The sequence below is a fragment of the Otolemur garnettii genome, unplaced genomic scaffold (genome assembly GCF_000181295.1).
Source record: "Otolemur garnettii isolate 467f Iridium unplaced genomic scaffold, OtoGar3 scaffold00082, whole genome shotgun sequence".
Classification (NCBI taxonomy): Eukaryota; Metazoa; Chordata; class Mammalia; order Primates; family Galagidae; genus Otolemur; species Otolemur garnettii.
In genome coordinates, this window is record NW_003852477.1 from 2,861,485 (window position 1) to 2,885,748 (window position 24,264).

The window sequence follows — 24,264 nt, forward strand, 5'->3', positions numbered from 1 at the left end:
AGGTGAGCATCTCTGCCTTGTTCTTTGCATTTGTCTCTTGAGAGTTGTGCACAGGTGCTGACAGGCTGAGGACTGCTTCTCATCTATTTCATTAGCACTCTGGAGGGGCCTACCCGGCCCACACAGAGGGAAAGGACGTTTAGGAGAACACCTAGCAAACCTGGGCTCCCTGGGTGCATCCCACAGCAACTGAGGAAGTCCATTCTGAATCAGCTTTCTGGATCGCATAGTCAGTAAAAGCACTTCAGCTGGCAAGTTCTGGGTTCAACACCTGACTTTATTAGGTCCAAATACGGTGGTGATGTGGTAAGTGTGCTTGGAGTTGACCTTGCCCTGCAGTGAGGCTGGTGCTAAATGCCTTCTTGCCAAGTGCCCAAGAGCTTGAGGAGTTCCAGGGCCAAGGAAGCTACAACACTGTCAGTAGATGAACTGTAGGGGAAAAAAAGCAAAGGAGAGATACTGAACACCTTCTCCAGGGTATAATGCCCCTCTTTTAGAGGTGCTGGCCCCTTTCACACCCACGTCTAATGGGCCAGCTGCTTCCTAGAGCTGCCCATGTGCATCTTTTGGGGAAGCAGAAGCAGGAAACCCCTGCTCTAAGTCTGAGGTGAGACCCCCCTGGCTTGCAGTCCAGGTGGGCTCAAAATTTGCCATGCCAGGCCCCCTAGGCTAGCCTGAGCTCCTGGCCACAGCCACCACTCAGCTGAGCCAGTCTTGTCAGGAGACCACTGACACCCTGTAAGGTCAAGTCAGGCGAATGACAGCCAGACCTTACTGTGCCCTGGGGCCCTCCCTGTGTCTGTAAGGAGCTGATATGAGTGTCCCAGAGGCACTCCATACCCCGCACCCTGACCCTTCCTGCTTGGTGACAGCACTTTCAGCATCACACATCAGTCAGGAGCTTTGGGTTTCTCACTCTCAATGGTGTGGATGTGCAATTAAGAGCTTAAAATGGAAGCTTTGCTGCTGGGACAGATTGTTTGGAACACTTAAACCTGTGCCTTAACAACTGTTAGTAAAGAAAAGACTGACACATAGCAGTGACCCTTGCAGTGTAAAATTAACTTGGGCATCCTCTTGACTGCACAGAAATAGAGCTGTTACCAAATAGATGGGTGGGGTGGGGGGTTTGCACTAAAGACGAGGGTGGCAGTGGGGCTGCGACCCAGGAGGTGGTGCCATGCATTCTTGCTCTATGCATCAAAGGCCCTGTGGGATGGTGGGAATGTGTTTGAACTCAGCCTGCCTCTGGCTGAGTCCAAGCTAGTCAGGTATGGCCACTCTACCCACCAGAGCAGCCCCAGAACCAAGCACACCGCCATCCACTCATTCTTGGTTGGCATAAGAAAACCCTTTCCTGTTGGGCCATCTGAACAAAACCCCCAATGAGACAACTTTTAGTAGCAACTCCCCACCCATTATGAGATCTTCCTGGTGTAGACATTTCACATGCTGGAGTGCCAGGTGTGAGTGAAGAAAAGGCCACCAGCCTCCCTGGAGCACTGAGCCTTGTTTTGAGGATGTATCATAACATAACAGCTTTGGGATAAAGGCAGTCAGAAGCCCCTGTTAGGTAAGGAGGGCCTCTTATGTCAAACTGCACTCCTCCATGGCTATCCCCTTCCCCTCCTCAACACAAAACTGCTTAGGGTGCTTTGTCACAGCATTTTGCACAAGGCCAGGATGCCTGGGGATGGATGTCACCTGCTTCTCACAAACCAGTGTAGCAGAAGGCCTGTAGCCCAACCATAAAGTCACTGTCCATACCTTACACCTCGTGGCCCAGTAAGCTGAGAAGGGACCTCTCACATCAAAGCCAGCCTCCCCTTCACTTTGCCTCACAGAAAACCATGACTAAAAGCTTCTTTGGTTTAAGTCAGTGGTTCTCAACTTTCCTAAAGCCACAGTGTATTTTCATTATTAAAAAGGGGTTGCGACCCACAGGTTGAGAACTGCTGGTTTAAGCTAAAGAGGAAAAATATGGGGAAGACTAAGGGATGGTTATCCTCCTTCCCCACCCAATTCAGGATTAAGTGCAAAAGGGTGGTTGGGCCTGAGCCTTCTCTGCAGACTCACCTTGTTGGCATGCCTCAGCCACGAAATTTTTCTTCAAATTAATACCAAACCAAACACACATCAGGCAGCAGATTTCATAGAACCTTATAGTTCTGAGAATGAACTGCCAGGAAAAGGCAGTCCCATTCAGATACCCTTAGGAGGTGTAGGGTCTTCAGGGTGCAAAGAGCCTCTGGGGCTCAGGGTACTGTGGCCACCACAATTTCTAGCCACCTCCTTCAGTTCTGGGACAATGGCCCAGAGGAGGAGGTTAATTGTGCTCACCCAGCCCTTGCCACCACAAAGCTCTGGCACTGCCACATGCACTAAATCTAGTTATCCAGCACCAGGTGCCTGAAGGCTGAATATCTAGGGCACCCTTCTTTTTAGCCCTAGCAGTTTGCTTTTTGGTACTCACATTTTGGATAAGAGTATAAAATTTGTAAGCCCCACCCCCTCTCAAGTTCAGTGAGGGAGGTTGTGCATGTCACTGTGGGATGGGCCCTCTCCAGGGGCTCTCTCTCCTCAGAGCATCAGCGTCACCACGGGGGCTGGATGAGATGCCAGTTCTGCTTTCAGAGCATGGAACATGCTCCTGGATGACAGGCCTAGTCTGTGGATATCACTTCCAGACACACTGTACAGACAGTGTGGGACAGCCTAGGACTACTAGGCTGGCCTAACCCCACACTGTCAGCTTCTGGGTGTCAAATACTACATTGTGTGTGTGGTTCCACTCTGTCTTCAGGAGAGTTGGCCAAGGAGGGACACAGCCTGATGCTGTAGAACAGGGGCCTGCAGGTGCTCCAGGAGGTGGAGATAAGTATCCTCAGGGGGCCGCTGCTGATGGGGGTGCGAGTGATGGGCCAGGTGCTGCCTCTCCCACCACCACCATCTGCTCTCCCTCCTAGGATGCCTCCAGGTGGGTATATTGTTTCCTTTGACAGGACCTTCTTTCCCTTGCTGAGTCCTCCCCCTCCCTCACCACAGGGGGTGCCCAGCTGGAGGAGGGGCTGAGAGGTACCTCTGTGTGGGCAATAACAGGCTGGAAGGTGGTGGTCCCTGATGTGGAGGAGTTGGAGAAAGGAACGGTTGAGGGTGTTTGCTGACCCAAGCAGACTCTGTACTGCTCTTCCAGGGCCCACTTACCCACTAGCTGGGGCCAGTTGCTCCAGAGCCTGCAGGAGGCTGCCCGAATTCTTGAAGCTCTCCAGGTGTTTCTCATTGGAGGTGATCTACAAGGGTAGGAGGGAGAAGGAAGTGGTCAGTTGGCCCATGCCTGCTTATACCCTGCTGGATAGACACCATGAGAGTCGGGCTCACACTTGCTGCTTGAAGCACTGGGGGTGTGCCTGGATCCTACCTGCAACCCCTTCTCCCCAGAGTGCTGCTGACCCTGGAATTTACTGGCCATAGGGATAGAGGCAAGATCCTGGTGATCATTGGGGTGGGAAGAGGGAGTCTGTTGGGGCTGAAGATGGCCAGTACAGGGTGGGAATACCTCAGGTGGGTCCCTCTATAGGATCTGTGTCTATAAGCCTGAACTTTCCAGTTAAAGCAAAACTACATTCTCAGAGCTAGGGTACTGTGGGTGCAGCTAGTAACTGTAAATCTGTCCTTGGGGCTCTGAGCCTAAACAGTCTCTTTGAAGTGGGCAGAGGGATCGTGATCCTTTGTGCCTGGGGGTCAGAGGAGCCTGGGAGAAGAGGCACTGATAACCAAACCCCAGGAAGCATGCCCATGCTAATTGCTGCAGTCCTGGGAGAAACAAACTTGGGCACCCCTGACTCTGTGGCATCTGTTGCAGAGTCATAAACTCTCAGGGCTGGGAGGAGCTCAGGTGGGGATTTACCAGCTCAAGCAGAGACCTCACAATTCTGCCCCTCCCATATACAAGTCCATGTCCTGTGAGGCAGGAACCATCATGGAACCAGTGATTCTACCATTAGACTTATTCCCTCTTGATCATCATTCACATTCTATTTTTATCTTTAATTGGAAGTTTAAACATTTTGTAATAAACACAGATATGACACTTTACATTTCAGAAGGCTCTGCAATTTCCTGTATGTTTTCTCATTTATTCTTCACAAGAGGCTCACCTTGCAAGGTAAATATGTGGCATTATATATATACGCGGTAACAGAGGCTTAGTGAAATTAAAGGGCTGCTACAGGAGTTCATATGGAGCCTAAGGACTCTTCCCCACTATGAAGCTGGAACCAGGCTGGCTTCAGCTGACTCTGATCATAGCAACCAAGGCTGCATTGTTATTTCCCTAGTTCTCAAGAAGAGGCTGAACGTTTCTTAACCAATCACTCATAATGAAAGGAAGGTCATAGGGGTGACTGAACTTTAATGTGAACTCTGAGTTACATGTGAATGAATTTGCACCTCCACTGAGATCCTGTCCCACTTCTTGAGTGTGCCAGAGAACAGCTGCCAGTATAACTGCATTGGGTGTGATTTCTGCAAAAATCTGCATCTTAAAAGAGCTGTATGTAATTTTTTTCCTGAAATTACATCTAACCTGATGCGTTCAAAAGACTACTTTTTGAAAATGTTAGCTGTAGTTCAATTTGTCTGAAGTATGCACAAACTTACAGGGAAGGTGCACTTCATATCAGGGGTCTTCAGTGAAGATTCTCACCTAATTTTTCTCAGTACTGCCTCAGAGAGCTTAGCTGAGCTACATGCAGACTCACTGCCCCTGACCAGGCCTGCCATCGGATGGGGTGCAGAGGCTCTGCTCCCAGGAAATCACCCACAAGTTGCAAAGAAATGATGAAATACATTCCCCCACAAGGCTAGTTAGAATGTGCAAATAAACAAACAGTGAGAATTATGTGATCAAAGGGAAGAAACTAAAATAGTATCATGTGCAGCTGACAGAAATGTAGGAAAATTATATGGTTTAGCCACTTCACCGAACTCTTAATAACATCAACTGTTGTCCTATATATAAGGATATATTTTTAATTAGAAAAATAAAATTTTAAAATTATATCAGAGGTTCCAGTTCTGGGTAAGATAGTGAAAACTCACGCCACTCCTTCTGTCCCTTTGCGTGGAACTCTCAACGCTGAACAAGCCAGGGGAAGTGGCTCATGCCGGTAATCCCAACACTTTAGGAGGCAATGGCAGGAGGATTACTTGAGGCCAGGAATTAGAACTAGCCTGGACAACACAGCATGACCCTGTTGCTAAAGATTTTTTAGAAAAATTAACTAGGTATGTTGACGCACTGTAGTCCCAGTTACTTGGGAGGCTGAAGCAGGAGGATCAGTTGAGCATAGGAATTGGAAGCTGGAGAGCTATGATTGGGCCACTGCACTCTAGCCTGGATGGCACACCAAGACCCTATCTCTAAACAAAAAAACCTGAACAAAATCCACAGCACAGCTATTTGAGAACACTGAAAAGTAATGGCAGTTGCCTGACTGGGGGCAGGCAATGAATTCAAAGCACCACTAAAACTTGTAGTGAGTTTGGCACTTCTTTTCCAGATGAACTCAACAAACTCAAACTCCAGAAGTGAGCACTGTGGTCCAGACAAAAAGCTCCAAGAGAAATTCAGCTTAAGGACTAGGGAAGGAAACTCCTCAAAGCTCTCTCAGGTTTTCTTCATTCCTTTTCCTCCATCCTCTTATGCCTCAGGCCATTTTGCAGTGGCGGTGATAGCAGCAACAGGAGCCTGTGCAGAAAAAAATCCTTGTTCTTTCTCTATTCTCCTAGTGTTTGGCCCAGATGTGGCCCACTTTGGTGAGACAGAACATGGAAAACCCAGGAAACCAGAAAGTATTGGGGAGAGAATCTGAAAGAGCTCAGGAAAGCGATCCTATGAAACTGTTGGTGAACTCCTGGGCTCACCCTAACTTGTGCATGCCAGGAACTGACCCTGCTAGCATACTGACGACTTAAAGAACTGAGCTAACAGATAAATCTCTGCCATATCCCAGACTGACTTTTTGGGGAAGGACACACCAGATAGATCCACGTAGCACTGCAAAACCTTTGAAACTGAAATTACAGTTCCAACCTGCAGCCTGAACCTAACTAGCATAATTGGTTGCTGAGACAAAAATATCAATATTCTCTTGCAGGGTTTCAATAAGGCAGAGTCTCATAATTTAATATATAAAATAGCCAGGATAAATTACTTGGCATACAACAAACCATGAAAATTTCAACTCACATGAAAAAAGACAATCAACAGAAAACAATAAAATGACAAATATGTTGTGGAATTATCTGACAAAGCCATTAAAGTGTTATTATAAAGATGCTAAAAATAAGCAATCACTTCAGACAAATAATAGAATGTGTCATTAAAAATAGAATGCATAAAGAAGAATCAAATGGAAATTTTAGAACCACAAATATAATAACCAAAGTTTTTTCAAATCTCACTGTATGGACACAACAGCAGAGTAGAGATATTAATAGAGTTGGTAAACTTGAAGATACATCAGTAGAAATGATCTGATCTGAATGATCTGATCTGAGGATAGAGAGGGGAAAAAAGAGGAGGACACAAATGAAGAGTGGCTCAGGGACCTGTCAGACAGTAACAAAAGGCTGTGTCATTGGAGTTCCAGAATGAGAGGACAGATATTGAATGGATAAAAAGGCATTTGAAGAAATAATAACTATTCCAAATATAATGAAAGAAAGAAACCTACAGATTCAAGAACCTGAGTAAATCTCAAACAAGAGAAAACTCAAAAGAAATCCACATCCAAACACATCATAATCAGACTTGCTAAAGATAAAACCTTGAAAGAAAGAAGAAAAAAAAAGATGTATTACTTACAGGGCAGTGTCCCCACCCTTTTTGGTATCAGGGACCCCCCCCCCCCAGTTTCATCAACTTTTCCATGGACAGGGCTGAGGGAGGGATATGACAGGAGGTGGAGCTCAGGTGGCGATGCCAGTGATGGGAGCAGCTGTTCCTACAGATGAGGCTTCACCTGCTCATCGCCCACTACTCCCCTGTTGTGCAGCCCAGTTCCTAGCAGACCAGTTTCATGGAAGACAGTTTTTCCACAGACAGGAGTATGGGGGATCCTGCTGTGTGGCCCAGTTCCTAACAGGCCATAGACCTGTACCAGTCTGAGGCCCAGGGGTTGGGGACCACAGTTACAGGACCATAGTAACAGTGCTTTGGACTTCCCATCAGAAACCACTGAGGCCAGAAAAGAGTGGTACACGTTCCCTAATTCTATCAAACTAGAATCTTATATCTAGCAGATAGTCAGGATCAATATCATGACATCAAAGTATTATCAGGAATTAAGGTTAAGTAGAGTCTCAGATGACAGAAAGCTAATAGAAACAGACATGCTCTAAAAGAATCGCTACAGCAATTTCTTCAGAGACAAAGGAAATAATACCAGAAGGAAACGTGGAACATCAGGAATACAGGAAGAGCACAGAGACAGATGCTATCGTTCTTTAGAAGACATTTGCTCTTAGAAAAGCATAAAATATAATGTATTCCAATGGTGTTTTCAATGTATATAGATGTAATATACGTAGAAGATAACTGGAACGTAAGTGAGGGATGGCAAAGGTAGCAAGGTTTCTTTTTCTTTTAAGACTAAAGGTCTCACTCAGTTGCCTAGGCTGGAATGTAATGGCACAATCATAGCCCACTTCCCAACCTTGAACTCCTGAGCTCAAGCAATCCTGACTGCCTCCGCCTCCTAAGTAAATAAGACTGCCTCAGGTGCATACCACCACACCCAGCTAATTAAAAAAAGAAATTTTTAGGAGAGACAGGGTCTCACTATGTTGCCTAAGCTAGTCTCAAACTCCTAGTTTCAAAAAAATCCCTTTAGCCTTTCAAAATCCTGGGATTATAGGCAGGAGCCACTGTGCCCAGCAATAGTAAGATTTCTATCTTCCAACTGAAGTGATAAAATATCAGACATAGTAGAATGTGGAAAGTATTTTGCAATTCTAATAGCAGCCACTAAAAAAATTTATATAAAGGGATATAACAAAGCACAAGTCATGAAATTAAAATTTAATACTAAAACTGTTCAAATAGCTTAAAAGAAGTCAGGAAAAGAAAAATGAGGAAATGAAAACAGAGGACACAAACAGAAATCATATAGAAAGATAGACTAAATCCTAACACATCGAGAGTCACTTAAAACATAGAGATGAAGTAAGTGCAGCAAGAGATTTTTTTGAATGATTAAAAAGATGACCCAACTATTAATATATACAATCTATAAGAATCTTAATTGAAATATAATGAATAGGGTGGGTAAAAGAATGAAAAAAGATGTAACATGCAAATATAAATCAAAAGGAAGCTGGAGTGGCTCTATCATTATCAGGCAAAACAGACTTCAGAGCATAAAAAATTACCTAAGATAAATAGGAAAATACTTTGATTAAAGGGTTATGTCACCAAAACCACATAATAAATTTGTATGCATCTAACAACAAAAATTACAAATACACAAAGCTAAAACTGATACAAGTGAAAGGAAAAACAGATAAACCCACAATTGTAGTTGGAAACTTCAAAACTCCTCTCACTGTAAAGACACAGTAGACAAAAAATCAGCAAGGAGAGCCAAGGAACACCACATCTGCTTGGATCTTGGTGACATTTTAGAGCACCAAACCCATCAACAGTAACTTTTTCTAAGGATCTATGAACATTCACCAATGTATACAATATTCTATGTTAAGTGAATCTTAACAAATTTAAAAGAATTGAAATCACAGAAAATATATTCTGTGACTATAATAGAATTAAACTAGAAATTAATAACAAAGATAATAGGACTATCTCCATTCACTTGGAATCAAATAACATCCTCCTAAATAATCCAAGGGAGCCAGGCATGGTGGCTTACTTTCAAAGCTCAGACAGGAGGCTTATTGGAGGTCAAGAGTTCAAGACAAGTCTGAGCAACATAGTAACCTCTGTCTCTACGAAAAATTAGCTAGGCAACGGGGCATGTGCCTATAGTCCCAGATACTCAGGAGACTAAAGCAGGGTGATCAGTTGTGCCCAGGAGTTTGAGGATGCAGTGAGAGCTATGACATCAGTGGACTCATGCTCAGGCAACAGAATGAGACTCTGCAAATAAAACAACAACAAAACAAAAATTCCAAGAGTCAAGAAGGACATCCCAAAGGAAAACTAGGAAATACGCTTAGCTGAACAAAAATGACTATACAAAATCCGGGATGCAGCTAAAGTAATGCTTTGAAGGATATTTATAGGACTAAATTCTTAGTTAGGAAAGAGGCAATGTCCCAAATCAATAATTCAAGCTTCCACATCAAGAAACTACAAAAGAGGGTGGCACCTGTGGCTCAGTGAGTAGGGCACTGGCCCCATATACTGAAGGTGGTGGGTTTGAACCCAGCCCCAGCCAAACTGCAACAACAACAAAAATAGCCAGGCGTTGTGGCGGGCACCTATAGTCCCAGCTACTGGGGAGGCTGAGGCAAGAGAATCGCCTAAGCCCAAGAGCTAGAGGGTGCTGTGAGCTGTGATGTCACAGCACTCTACCGAGGGCAACAAATTGAGACTCTGTCTCTATAAAAAAAAGAAAGAAAGAAAAGGAAACTACAAAAGAAAAAGAGCAAACAAAGCCAAACTTAAAGAGGAAAGGAATTAACTAAGAGCAAAAATCAAGAGTAAATGTAAGCCTGAAAATTTCAATACTTTTCAGGGGTATCCCCCCCCCCCCACTGAACATTGAAAGAATAAGAGTTGTCTTGGGCCACACATTAAAAACAAAAATGCTGGATGGCACCTGTAGCTCAGTGGGTAGGGTGCTGACCACATATACCCAAGCTGGTGGGTTTGAACCCGGTCCGGGCCAGCTAAACAGCAATGACAACTGCAACAAAAAAACAGCCGGGCATTGTGGCAGTCACCTGTAGTCCCAGCAACTTGGGAGGGAGAGGCAAGAGAATCGCTTAAGCCCATGAGTTTGAGGTTGCTGTGAGCTATGATGGCACAGCACTCTACTGAGGGCAAAGCAGGGAGAAGGGAGACTCTGTCTCAAATAAATAAATAAAAAATAATAAAAACAAAAATGATAACAAAAGCTAAATTAGCAAAAAAAAAAATAGTTACATGCATAATTTTCATGGTATCTACCATCACAGATAAGCAAAAAAAGCCCTCACAAAGGTTGCATGTACCTGTTTTATATTAAATATAAATTTGCCAAATACTCCAAATAAAGGATTACAATTTCAAATCAGATATAAACAACACACACACACACAAATGTATGGGATGTGTGTGTGTGTGTGTATATACACATGTATAGCTTTTAAGAAATATAATTCAGGGTGGCACCTGTGGCTCAAAGGAGTAGGACACTGGCCCCATATGCCAGAGGTGGAGGTGGCAGGTTCAAACCCAGCCCTGGCCAAAAAACTGCACCCCCCCCAAAAAAAAAATATATATATACACACACACACACTTTTCAAATATAACAGCACAGAAGATTTAAAGATTAAAAAATGAAGAAAAGATGTACATGGAAATAGTAATGAAAGACACAAGTTAGCATAACTAATACCAAAGCAGATTTTAAGGCAATAATCATAATTGAAGATGGATATCTCATATTTATAAAAAGATAAATTGACCAGGAGGATACTCTAAATTTATATGCCCCTAATCACAATCTCAAAATACATAAAACAAATAAAAATGACAGAACCAAAGTGAGAGATACATAATCAAGGTGGGATACCTTTCTTTTCTTTTCTTTTTTTTTTTTTTTGAGACAGGAGCCTCAAGCTGTCTCCCTGGGTAGAGTGCCGTGGCATCACAGCTCACAGAAACCTCTAACTCCTGGGCTCAAGTGAGTCTCCTGCCTCAGCCTCTCGAGTAGCTGGGACCATAGGCGCTCGCCACAATGCCCAGCTATTTTTGGTTGCAGCCGTCATTATTGTTTGGTGGGCCGGGGCTGGATTTGAACCCACCACATTGGGTGTACATGGCTGGTGCCTTAGCCGCTTGAGCCACAGGGGCCGAGCCCGGGATACCTTTCAAACTCTCCCAGTAACATGCATACAAAACTCAGAAGGGGTTGACCTAATTAACATATATAGAAAAACTCATCTAAAAACTACAGAATATATATTCAAGTGTGCATGGCAATTTTCCAAAGACCTCTATGCTGGGTCATAAGACAAGTTTTAACAAATGTCAAAGACATAAATCTAACAGATATATCAGGGTCTATATGACAAAACTGTAATGTGCCAATGCAAGAAAAAAATGAGTGGATGTACTATGTTCAAGATTAGAAGGGTCCACAGGATACAGATAGAAATTCATGCAAAATCTAAGTCTAATGAAATTTCTATCAACATCTCATCAGGAATCTTTGTAATAGAGAATAACTAATCCTAAAACTTCTATGGGAAGGCAAAGGAAACAGAATAGCTAAAACAATTTTTAAAAAGTCAAATAAAGTTTGAGGAATCATACTACCCAGTTTTAAGATTTACTATCTGGCCATGGTAACCAGGCAATATGACGGTACTGGCAGAGGGATGGACACATAGACCAATGGGACAGAGTAGAGGGCCCAGAAATAGAACTATATGAGTATTGTCAAAATTTTTGACAAAGGTACAAAGGTAATTCAATGAAGGAAGTTTTGAGAGAGTCTCACTCTGTGGCCCATGCTAGAGTGCCATGGCAACAGATTAGCTCACAGCAACCTCACACTCCTAGGTTCAAGAGATCCTCCTGCCTCAGCTTATTGAGTATCTGAGACTACAGGTGCCCACCACAACGCCTGGCTCATTTTGCTTTATTTATTAGAGATGGGGTCTCACTCTTGCACAGGCTGCTCTCAAACACCTGAGCTCAAGGGGTCCTCCTGCCTCAGCCTCCCAGAGTGCTGGGATTAGAGGCATGAGCCACTGTAGCCAGCCTGAGGGAAATCCTTTGAACAAGTGGTGCTAGAACAAATGGATGTCTATATGCAAAAACATGAACCTGGGCACATACATACCTTATAACTTACATAAAACATAATTCAAAAAGGATCATGGATCTAAATATAAAATGGAAAACTATTAAACTTCTAGAAGAAAACACAGGAGAAAATCTATGTGATCTTGGGTTTATCAGTGAGTCTGTAACACAAAAACCAAATCCCTAAAGAAAAAAATTGACAAGTTGGACTCAATAGGAAAAACTTTGCTTTTTGAAAATACTAATGAGAGAATGAAAAGATAGGTTTTTCATTTGCAATGCATGTATCTGTTAAAGGACTTAGATTTAGAATATAAAAAGAATTCTTACCAATAAGAAAACAAAACAGCCCATTTTAAAAAAAATGGGCAGAAAGTCAGAGTAGACACTTGATCAAAAAAGATACATGGATGGCAAATGAGAGAAGATATTCAACATTATTCGTCACTAGGGAAAGGCATATTAAAATTGCAATGCAGTACCACTACATACTATCAGAATGGCTAAAATTCCTAAAACTGACAATAACAAATGTTAGTGAGGAAGCAGAATAACAATAATTCTCACTCACTGCTAGTGGGAATGCAAACTAGTATAGCACTTTGGAAGACAGTTTGGCAATTGAAAACTTGTGTATACAGAGAAGAATGTATGCAGAATTACACTGTAGCTTTCTTCATAACTGCTAAAAAGTAGAAGCAACCAAGATGTCCTTCACAAGGAAATGGAAAAACAGGGAAGTCATGCATGCATCACTTGGAATGCAATCAAACCTGTAAAGTCTGATGTAATTTTTAGAATGAGATACCAGTACAAATAAGGCTAGGTAATTTTTGAAAAGATAAGAGTTTTGATTTGCCTTCCTAAATTATTTTGTCCCATGATTACCAAACCATTTTCTATAATTAGTTGAGGTTGCAATTTTAGGATTTTAAGTGGCTTTGACATGTGTGATCTTAGGAGTGAGTTGCTTCTTTCTCCCAGAGTTTGGTGTCTCCTCTTTAGGCCATTGAGGTTATAAATTAAGATAAAGATGGGAACCAATTTTCTTTTAGAATTATTATTATTATTTTGTGACAGAGTCTCACTGCCGTGGGTAGACTGCCATGACATCATAGCTCACAATAACCTTAAACTCTTAGGCTCACATGATCCTCTTGCCTCGGCCTCCCAAGTAGCTGAACCTACAGGCACCTGCCAAACACCCGGCTAGTTTTCCTTGTTTTGTAGCGATGGGATCTCACTCTTGCTCAGGCTGGCCTCAAACTCTTGAGCTCAAGCAATCTACTTGCTTCAGCCTCCCAGGGGACTATGATCACCTGCCACAACTGCCAGCTAGTTTTTCTATTTTTAGTAGAGATGGGATCTCACTCTTGCTTAGGCTGGTCTCAAACTCTTGAGCTCAAGCAAATCCACCTGCCTCAGCTTCCCAGAGTGCTAGGAGTGCAGGTATGAGCTATTGCACCTGGCCTCTTTTAGAATATTAGATTCCATTATTAAAGGTCACTACCAATATGACTTTTAATCATACCTTTAGTAATTTTTCAGTACTTAAATTTTCTCAATAATCAAATTGTGGGTCTGCTCAAAAATTATCCACCTACTTCCCTTTTGCACTACCTAAGCAGAGAATGCTTTGTGCACACTGACACAGAGAATTCTCCTCAGCATTCTAAATGGAGGAGGAGCAAAGTGACCCTCATCCACTGTGATGATGAATTCATGGCCAAGTGACTATTGGAGAACTTCTCCTGGCTGTGATGATAAAAGTCAGGAAAAGGCATTGCAGTGACTCCTTAAGAAAATAATGCAAGTTTCCGCTTAAAAGGCAGCTAGAAAAAAAAGGGGAGGGGGAAGGAATATGAAAGAAAACTGGTGAAGAGTGTAAATATAATACCTTCTTCCTATAGTTATTATTTTCATTACTGCAGTCAGTTAATCCCTATGTCAAGACAAGCAAAGTCAATTTTATTTTACAATAATGTACCACAGCAGAGGTTCCTGGACCTCTGAGTCTGTGAGAAGATTTCAATATTAAAAACATCAAATGGCAAGCATCCATTTCCTGCAAACAGAGTCATGCCTGCCTCACATTTCTCTGCTTTATGATGAAACTACATCAGCTGAGTCTAGAGTCCTAGTCACTATCTCATGCTGCTAAGGTGTCTGACTGGTAGCTATATGGCTAAAACCAATCAAAATAGAAACATGTACTAAATATATAAAGTTTACCTGGTAGACAGGTATTGTTTAAAACATGAGTCAATAAGGGAAAAATCACAAGAGTTGAAAATTTGAGCTTGGAAAGATGATTTGGTATATCTGTTGAGGATACACACACACACACACATACATATTAAAGATCAGAAGATGTGCTTTGGGTAACTACAGAATTTTATTCAACTTTATGCTATAGTCACTTTAACATAGCACTATGTCAATCTGATATTCATGTATCATGTGGTATAACCCAAATATTGAAAAGAGATGCTAGTGTCCTGCAGAATCATCCCTCAAATTTCCTACCAGACTCATGAATTGTAAGGCTGTGGCTCTCTAGACTACAGCCTAAAGTACAGTTTGGGATGGCTCTTTTCTGGATTTCAGCTTCCCCCAAATGCAAACTCGTGAGAGGAGCCATGCTATGCCCCTGGTAATAGTACGGCCCGGACGGTGGCCATCCTCCTCAGTTCGCAGCCAAGGTTGTGACAACAAAGAAGACCATGGCCTGCCCACAGCAAAGTGGCCACTGAGGGACAAATCCAAGCCTGGTGCCTTCTCCAAGCCTGGGTATACCCTTACCCACGGCCTTAAAAACCATGCAGATCCGAATACACTTTTGTTTTCTATCACCATGGCACATCATGAATTTATGCTCCTAAATATGACTCACAGCATCATACGAAGCTCGTAAAATGTTCCTCTGGAGGCTTCTGTATTAATAAATGTTTTTTGGTGTGGAAAGATATGTGGCTGTCACTGAGCCAGGTTTGGGCTGGCTATGAGACTTTATGAGTATACAATAATACATGTCTGAATCTTCAGGGGCCTTGAATGTGTGTGGCAAAACAAAACCATGTTAACGTCAGCTTTCTCATCATGAGTTCCCCTCAACAGGCCTGGGCAGCACTGACAGACTAGGGGAAAAAAAATCAGGAGATGAAGCTGACACGGTGAGAACAGCCCAGGTGCTCCTCGGCGCTTGTTATTACAGACACACACTTCACACAGAGGAGGATTATTTTAATTCTGTAGCCTTCAGATCTCATAAATACAAGTAAAAACAAGCAGGTAACTATGACAACTTTACTTCAGAGAGTTTAAATTTCAAAAATAAACCTATCCATCCAGCCCCTTTATTTTGTTCTCTTAACATATACCTTGTCTCTTCAGCTGGAGTTTTCATGTTACTTCAAAGCCATTTCTCCCAGTCACGGATCGAGACACACGATCCCCTGGCCACCTGACGCCAGGATGGAACGTGGAGGAGAACCTCTGGTCAGCATGATGAATCTGGCAGGCCCTCCACACTTTCCACCTGGTGTTGTAGTGTGCGTTCTGGGTCTTCCCTGAAACTTCTCAGGCTTTTTCCAGAGTCTTGCTTTGCCTTTTCAGATTAAAGCAGTCTATATAAACACCTGCTGCTCTGCATCTGGGCCCATATGCTCATCACGTCTTCCACAATGCTGAATGCAGCTGAGACCAAACGGAGTGATTTTCATGCACAGCCTCTGGCTGCCTCATGGCATCTCTGCCTTCCCTGGAGTCCATTTAAAAACTTTATGTTCCTCAGCAAAAGTGAGGCCCCTTCTGACCAGGGTTAGGAATGCAGGGGATGATTTAAGAGAACTACAGGTATCCCTACGGATTCCCGTCAGTGAAACTGCTGATCACCAAGGGCAAGGGGTACCATTTGGAGCACCAGGGAACATGCAGGATCCTACAGGTGAGGCAGCCCAGTCACAAAGCCCTGCTCACTGGGATCTGGCCCACACTTCCATGAACGCAGGTTCTCTGGAGGGAGACAGAGATACTGCACTGATCACCCTGGATGGTATAGGAGCAGGAGAGCACCATCTCGGTGTCCAGGTGGCCTACCCAGCAAGGCTTCTTCCATGTTCCACATGAAGCACAGTGTAGCTAGCTTTAACACACTGGGAGACCCCCTGCAGTGCTGAGGTCTAAGACAGTGGTGGTGCCTAGAATATAATGATCCCTCAAGTTGAAGGAGGCTAGGGCAGGAGAGAAAGAAAACATTGGACAATACCCATGAGTCTCCAATTGTGTGCTCCAGAAGAACTGGGCAGGGGAAGGGGGTCTGCATAGGGCATTAGAAGAAGTGTGTGAGCGAAGCCAACAAAATCTAGGTTTCAGGTAGAAACTGTTGAGATTTACCTTTATGCAGAACAGTGGTTCTCAACTTTCCTAAGGCTGCAACCTTTTAATATAGTTCCTCATGTTGTGGTGACCCCCAACCATAAAATTATTTTCATTGCTACTTCATGAAACACTTTATGGTTACGTATCACCACAACATGAGGAACTGTATTAAAGGGTCGTGGCATTAGGAAGGTTGAGAACCACTGATCTATAGGATTAAATAAGTGAAAAAGCCTTTGAATAAAAGGGTTGGGATTTAGGTCAAGAAAAGAGCACCTACTATGTTCAGGAACAGAGATAAGTGCTTTCAAATATACATAGTATTATCTTCTTTTTGACAATCTTGAAAAACAAATTTTACTATATTCATTTTACAGATAAGGAAATAGAGGCTAGGTGGGCTTAGGTGACTTGTCCAAGGTCACCCAGCCAGCAAGCACTGGCACTATGATCTGACACATTATCTGCAACTTCAAGATTCTCACTTTTCCCAAGAGACATTCCATCATCCTTCCATATTCCCCTAAGGTCCCTGTGCGGTTGTGGGCTGATTGGGTGACTAATCATAATGAATGATTGACTAAACAGGGCTTCACTCTAGCCCCGCTGCCCACATGCTGGATCACCTAGCATACATGGCCCACCAACTCCATACGGATCTGCAGGCCACCTCTTGCAAAGTGCATGGCACCCTATGCTCTCACCAGTGGTGTTGATCCTCATCAATTTTAGTTGGAGCAGAAACCAGAGAATCTCCATCATGGCCAAAATTAGGGGCTCCTGATCTTGACCAAAGGAGTCTGTGAACCCTGTGACTATCCAGTACACTGTTCCTGTTATGGGGCCCACTACACATTTGGCAATATCTCTCAAAGCCTGGCTACCAGAAACTTTGCACACTTCTCCTGGCACTCACAGGTAGAGGATGTCCTTGCCGGTGATGGGAAATACATTAACAGTTTGTTGGGTAGTCACTGTGGGCCATTCTCTCTTGTTCTCCTTACAACGTCCCTAGGAGAACAGTCTTCTATGATCCTATGTTGGAGACGGGGTTGAGGTGGCATCAGAAGTGGTGCTGGGATGGAAGCCAGATCTGGCTGACTCTTCCCAGCATCCCTGTTGCTGTGCTACCCTTTGCCTGCCCTGATCACCATGTTCCCTTTGCCTCCTGCAACAAGGGTCTGGCTGCTGAAACTCCTGACACAGCAACAGGACCAGTATCTGACAGGGAAAGGTGGGAAGTGACACCTTCTGAGTAGTGAGGAGGCTGAGGCCTCCAAGGAAATGTGTGCCCTGCAGTGTTTAAACCTCTGGGGCCAAGGTCAAAGTGGGCAGTGCTGCTCCTCTCCACTGATTATTTCCAGATTTGGAAAGGCAGCATGCCAAGGAGGAAGGATGGTAAGCTAGCATTTGATCATCCAGTGGTCTGGGAGAGCAGACTTTAAGAGAACACATCAGCAATGAAAGATTTTCTTCTCTCTCTTGACCTTTCTTTCCTCCTGGCATCTGTATGCTCCTCAACCTAGCCTGACACCTCTGTTCTTCTCTCTTGCCCAAACTTCCTGCAACTGTGAGGGCCTGCTAAATCCAGAGGCCATGGAAATGACAGGCTCAGAATCTGAATGTTTTTCTTTTTCACCCCCTAAGACATGATTATTTTCTAGAAGAAAATTACCCATACACCTCTTTCTTCATTTTAGGACAGCCAATTCTCTCAGCTCTCTGCAGGGCAATAAAAAATGCCCTTATTGCTTAGAAACTGTTCTTAATTACATCAGTTTCTGGCCATTAAATCCAGTAAGTTTAAAACGCTGAATATAAAATTGCTGGCTTGGGCAATTTTTTAGGCCTGATCCAATGAACTATCTACAACAGCCAAGTCCAAAATAAGTAAGGAAAAAAGTTCATTGGAAAAATTTATTACGTGGATTTCTTATGGACATAAGAATAAACTAGAAGTTGGCCCAAAGAAAGTTCTGGTGAGACACAGGATCAGGATATACCATTTTGCCCAACAGGACCCAAACCAAGTGCTTAGTAAGATAAACATGAGAGAAGAGATTTCCAAGGCTTTGGTGCTAGGATGTCAACCATGGACATGGCTGAATAATCTCATGAAAGAAAATATTTGAAGTAGGTAACCATGGTATGATTTGGGGAGTGAGAGAACTTGGGTCATAATCAGTGAGGGGTCATATCTACTATGTGAACAGACATCATGCACACTTGATACAAACAATTCTCAACAGGTCTTCAGGAATTCTCTTTGGGGTCATGCTGAGGTATCTGCACATTTGAGAGTGGAGTCACTGATTTTGTGTTTTGAGGGAAGCCTGTGTGATAGTGGCTCTCTCTGAGGTGGGAAAGAAGAAGATAGGAGAAGTGTCCCAACAGTGCTCGTCTCCATCCCTTTCTCTGAATATTTCATTGGACAAAGGGGAGCAAAGTAGAGCAATGTCAAGTCAATAATACCATCTAAGCCCCACAACTTCTTCCTCAGTTCCTCATTCTACGAAGTGAGGATGCTGTCAAACACGAAATACTCTGTGGTGATTCAGCCACTATAAATAAGGACAATCAGGAAAATGCTCATGATATAAAGTAAAAAATATAAAATACAAAAACACACATGGACCAAGACTACAAGGACATGCAGATAGTATAGAGACATCCTAAGTCTGATGTCCCCAGTGATATAAGAAAGTGACCCATCCTCACCCCCTCAGTCTAGTCATGGCAGAAAAAAGAAATCATAAGCATACATGAGATGGATAATGAAAAGCTCTTTTGGCCACTGTAGCTAATATCCTCCAAATATTAGCTAGCATAATACTGTGGCAGAGAAGACACAATATAAAATTGCTGGCTTGGGCAATCTTTTAGACCTGATCCAATGAACTATCTACAACAGCCAAGTCCAAAATAAGTAAGGATGTATTGAATACCTACTATGTGTGAGACTCTCTAGATTCTAGGCATATAGGCTGAGGGTGTCAACTTAGATCTTCCACTGTGAGAAGGACACCTACAAAGTAAACAAAATAGTCTGCAACACCAGTTGAAGACTAATGTCATGAAGAGAGTAAAGCAGGGGGTGAGGAGAACAGTGGCGTAAAGGACTATCCCCTGAGGAGCTGACCCTTGAGCTGAGGGAGAACGATGAGAAAGTACCAGCTGGGAGAATATTTGGGGTACTCGTACTCTAAAAGAGGCAATAGCAGCAACCATGGAGGCCTGAGGTGGGAATGAGCCAAGTAGAGAGGGAGGCTGCAGGACCAGGAACCAGCTGGAGGCAGGGAACCAGTCAAGAGTAACTGCAGACTGGTCCAGGTGAGAGATGATGGGGATAAGGCACCACACCTGGGAGCTCACATGCCAGCATGGGATCCCCACACTGACCTGGTGCTTCCTCCCTACCCTTCCTTCATTTGGGAAAACAGATGCCTCTGGGTCTTGGTGGGGCTGTGAGCTGGCAGGTGGCTATAGGGGTGAGTATATAAGTAAACCAAGCACTGCAGGGCCATGTATCTAAATAGTCCCTTTCTAGAGAAACTGGGAGAAAAGTCTGCATCCCCCCGCCATATGGAAACAGAACTCTTGAGATTTCTATTAGAAATGAAGTAACTCAAGTACTCTTCAGAGAAAATAGAAAGATCCTGCATTTGAAAATGGTCAATATGATTACACATTCACAGAGTGGACAGGAGACTGACTAATTGATAATTATTAGAAATCTTTCAACAGACTTACTGATTGAACATTTATTTTTTGGCTAGGTTTTAAAACATGGTGAACTTGTCATCTAAATGAGCCAAGCCCAAGAGTTCTACTTCTTCTTGGTTATGTCTAAGGAGGTAGTGTGATTCCAGGAATTGGTCCATTTCCTTTATGTTTTCAAATTTCTTGGCATAGAGTTTTTGGTAGTATTCAGTGATGATCATTTGCATCTCTTTGGTATCTGTTATTTCCCCTTTATCATTTCAGATTGAAGTTATTAAAGATCTTATTTATTTCTGGTTAATCTGACCAAAGGTTTACCAATTTTACCTATCTTTTCAAATAACCAACTTTTTGTTTCATTAATCTTCCAAATGAATTTTTGTTCTTGATTTCATTTAGTTCTAATCTAATTTTGGTTATTTCTTTTCTTCTACATAATGTGGGTATTAGATTGCTCATCTTTTTCCAGTTCCTTGAGATGATTCATTAGATAGTTCATTTGTGTCCTTTCAGTCTTTTGGATGTGAACATTTAATGCAATAAATTTCTCTCTTAGGATTGCTTTTGCAGTATTCCACAGGTTTTGAGAGCTTTATTATCATCTGGTTCAGACATTAACAAATGGAAGAATATACCAAGCTCATGCCTGGGAAGAAATAGTATCATTAAAAGGTCTATACTACTCAAAGTGATCTATAGATTCAGTGAAATCCCCATTAAAATACCAATGTCATACTTTGAAGAACTTGAAAAAATATTTCTTCATTTTGTATGGAACCAGAAAAGGACTGAAATAGCCAACACAATTACACACAATTAAAAAAAAATCTTGAGGCAACATGTTACCAGACTTTAGATTAGTTTTGTGCCAATATCATGCTGTTTTGATCACTATAGCCTTCAGATTAGTTTCAATACGACCGACAGTGTACCAAGGCTATCATGATTCAAACAGCATGGTACTGTCATAAAAACAGAAACACAGATCTTTGGGACAGAATTGAGAACCTAGAGATGAAACCAGCCTTCTACCACTATCTGTTCTTTGGTAAACCAAACAAAAACTTACACTAAGAAAAGAAGCCTTACTTTAATAAATGGTGCCGGGAGAATTGGTTAGCCACATGTAAAAGACAAACTGGACCAAAACCTCTTACCACTTACCAAAGTTAACTCATGCCGGATAAAAGATTTAAATCTATGACACAAAATAAAAACTCTAGAAGAAAGGGTAGGAAAAACTCTTTATGGGAGAAAATTTATGAAGAGGACACCACTAGCAATTGCAGCAATAACAATGAGACCTGATCAAATTAATGAGACCTTGATCAAGTTAAAAGCTTCTGCACAGGTAAGGCACAGTCAACAAGGTAAATAGACTACCTTCAGATTGGGAGAAGATACTTATATGTTATGAATCTGACAAAGAGCTAATAACCAGAATCTACAAAGAACTCAAGAAAATCTATAAGAAAAGAGCAAACAACACCATTAATCACTGGGAAAGACACATGAATATAATCTTTTCCCAAGAGGACAAATGGCCAACAAGCACATGAAACAATGCTCATCATTCCTAATTATCAGTGAAATGCAAATCAAAACCACTTTGAGATATCATCTAACCCCAGTGAGAACAGCCCACATCACAACGACCCAAAGCTGTAGAAGCTGGTATGTGTGTGGAGAGAGGCGGAAGACTTATTGGTCATACTGCAAACTAATGCAGCCTCTTTGCAAAGAAATATGAAGAATCCTCAAAGAGCTGAAAGCAACCTTCCATTTGATCCCGCAATCCTATTACTAGGTTTCTACCCAGTAGGAAAAAAAATTTTATCTTATGGACATTTGCATTCAAATGTTTATAGAAGCTCAATTCACAACCACAAAGATGTAGAAACAACCGAAGTACCCATCAACCCATGAATGGATCAATAAATTGGTGTATGTGGTATATATATACCATAGAATACTATTCAGCCATAAAAAATACGGAGACTTTGCATCTCTTCTGTTTATCTGGATGGATTTGGAGAGCATTCTCCTAAGTAAAGTATCTCAAGAATAGATAAGAAAGCATCCCATGTACTCGATACTGTGTTGGAACTAGTAGATAAATAACTACAGACCATACTAGAGAAAAACACAATTAAATTCAAGAAAGGGGGAGGCAGAAGAGGGATAAGTTGCCACCTAAAGAGTACAATGTAGGGGCATAGGGCACACTCCTCGGGGAAGGGGTCAACTGCAACTCAAACTTTACCTTACAAATGCAAATAGTGTAACCTAATCATATGTACCCATGTATTAATCTGAAATTTAAAAAGACAAAAATAGAAAAATAAATGAGTGAAATCTTATCTTCCTTCAGAAACACATGTTATAACTGTGGGAAGATGAGTTGGTTATGGCCAGCTGTAATTTCTGCTCTTAATAATATGCTCTGTTGGGCAAACACATCTTTGCTGCAGGAAAGCCCTGAATCCACAAGTATGAGAGGGAGACTTGAGAGAGAGCACAGAGTTGGGGTCCAGTCCCCAGTCCTCACAGGCCCTTAGAGAAGTCATCACAAAGAACTCCAAAGGCAAGACAGAGGGCCCTGGCAACTGAGGGACAAGAGAGGTCAACATGGCCAGGCCTAGAAAATAGAGGCTGGGCCAACACCTCTAGATCCTCAGTGGGCACTAAACCTTCAGTCAGGAAGGCAGGTGAGGGGCCACTTCAGAGTTGGTGGCAGATGCACAGCCACAGGTAGCCACAGGCAGCAAAAGTGTGAACCGGGAGTAGTCAGCTTTGAGAGTGACCTGCATGCTTCCTAGGACTCAGAGATAGCCACCTCTGCTGTCACCTCAAGAACCTCCTCAACACGAGTCAGAACAAGGCTAAAGGCAGCTGGTGACCACTGCCAATAAGCTGGTGAAGCCATCTGAGATATGAGTCTGCTCACTCCCACTGTGGCCTTGCACTATCCTCCAAACTTCACCTTGTACTTCTCTGACTCTCTAATGAAACATTAGAGCCCTCCGAAATTCCTTTAAATTGACACAATTAGGAAGAAAATAAAATCAACGGAAAATTAAAGCATATTTCGTTTACATGATTAAAGTTGTCAGGGACCAATTAATCAAAATTTAGTCCTCAAATCTAACTGCTGGACAGCTGAAAATTCTCATGTTGGCTGTTATTTTTGATGAGAGACTTGATCAAATACTGACAGGCTCCATTTGGAAGCATTTTAATAATGACCATTTTGAGAAAAACAGCAGGCCCATTGAGAGACCTCACCCTCCCTTTCACCAGGTGGGACATTCTTTGTGATGATCTTGAGAAAGTCTGGATCTGGAAGGAGGGAGGGTAATCGTGAAGGCTCTGGGTTTTCACCTGTTTTAGAGAGACAGGTCAATAGCCAGCAGACCCCAGAGCACCCATATGCACAAGTGGGCAGTAACAAGGACCTATGTGTGTGGTAGTGGTGGTGGGGTGCTTGGAAAATTCCCAGGCATCTGCTGACCCATACATTCTCAGCTCTGAGGGAAATCTGATGGGCCACAGAGACCCCAGCAGACCTTGTGTGTACAGGAAATGACTTCTTGGCCAAGTGTCAAATTGCCCTTGAGATAAAATTAACTGAAGCAAGTCTCAGATGCTTCCAGGGGCAACATCAAAGAACCTGGATTTTCCTCTTAGAAGGTTTTGACAGGCTGAGTTGATCATGTTTTCTCAGCCTCTGCCCCTCATCCTTATAGAGACCCAGCCAGGGCAGAGGCTGGCACTGGTGGTAGGACAGGGTTTGCAACCCTAGACTCAAAGGAGTTGTGACCACCATGTGCAATCATTCTTTCTGGGCCAGTCTGGGCACTTTAACAAGAACACCAGATCTTCGGTCCTGCTGAGTCTCTACTGGGTGAAACCAAGGCTCTACAGAAGGCTCAGATTGGTTGCAGACCCTGCTCACATATCTTTGCAGGACAGAGGGAGACACCTGAGGAGAGGGCCTCACAGAGTCAAGGTCCCAGAGCTCTGAGACAAAGAGACTCCGTACCAATCTAGGTGAGCCACCAGGGAACCACAATCAGGCTGGGCTTTATTACTGTTTCCTCACATTTTTCTTTCTTTTTTATTTTTTG

General features: G+C 42.9%; 1 protein-coding gene across 1 annotated transcript in view; it reads right to left on the minus strand.

Annotated features, from left to right (window-relative positions):
* Positions 1–259: 259 nt before the first annotated feature.
* The window catches only part of ULK4 (unc-51 like kinase 4), a 619,976-nt gene continuing 595,971 nt past the window's right edge, over positions 260–24,264 (minus strand). The window contains exons 37-38 of the mRNA XM_023515932.1: positions 3,205–3,290; positions 260–429 (exon numbers count right to left, since the gene is read on the minus strand). Of these exons, the coding sequence (XP_023371700.1) occupies positions 351–429; positions 3,205–3,290 (165 nt within the window). The 3' untranslated portion in view covers positions 260–350. The remainder of the gene's footprint in view (positions 430–3,204; positions 3,291–24,264) is intronic.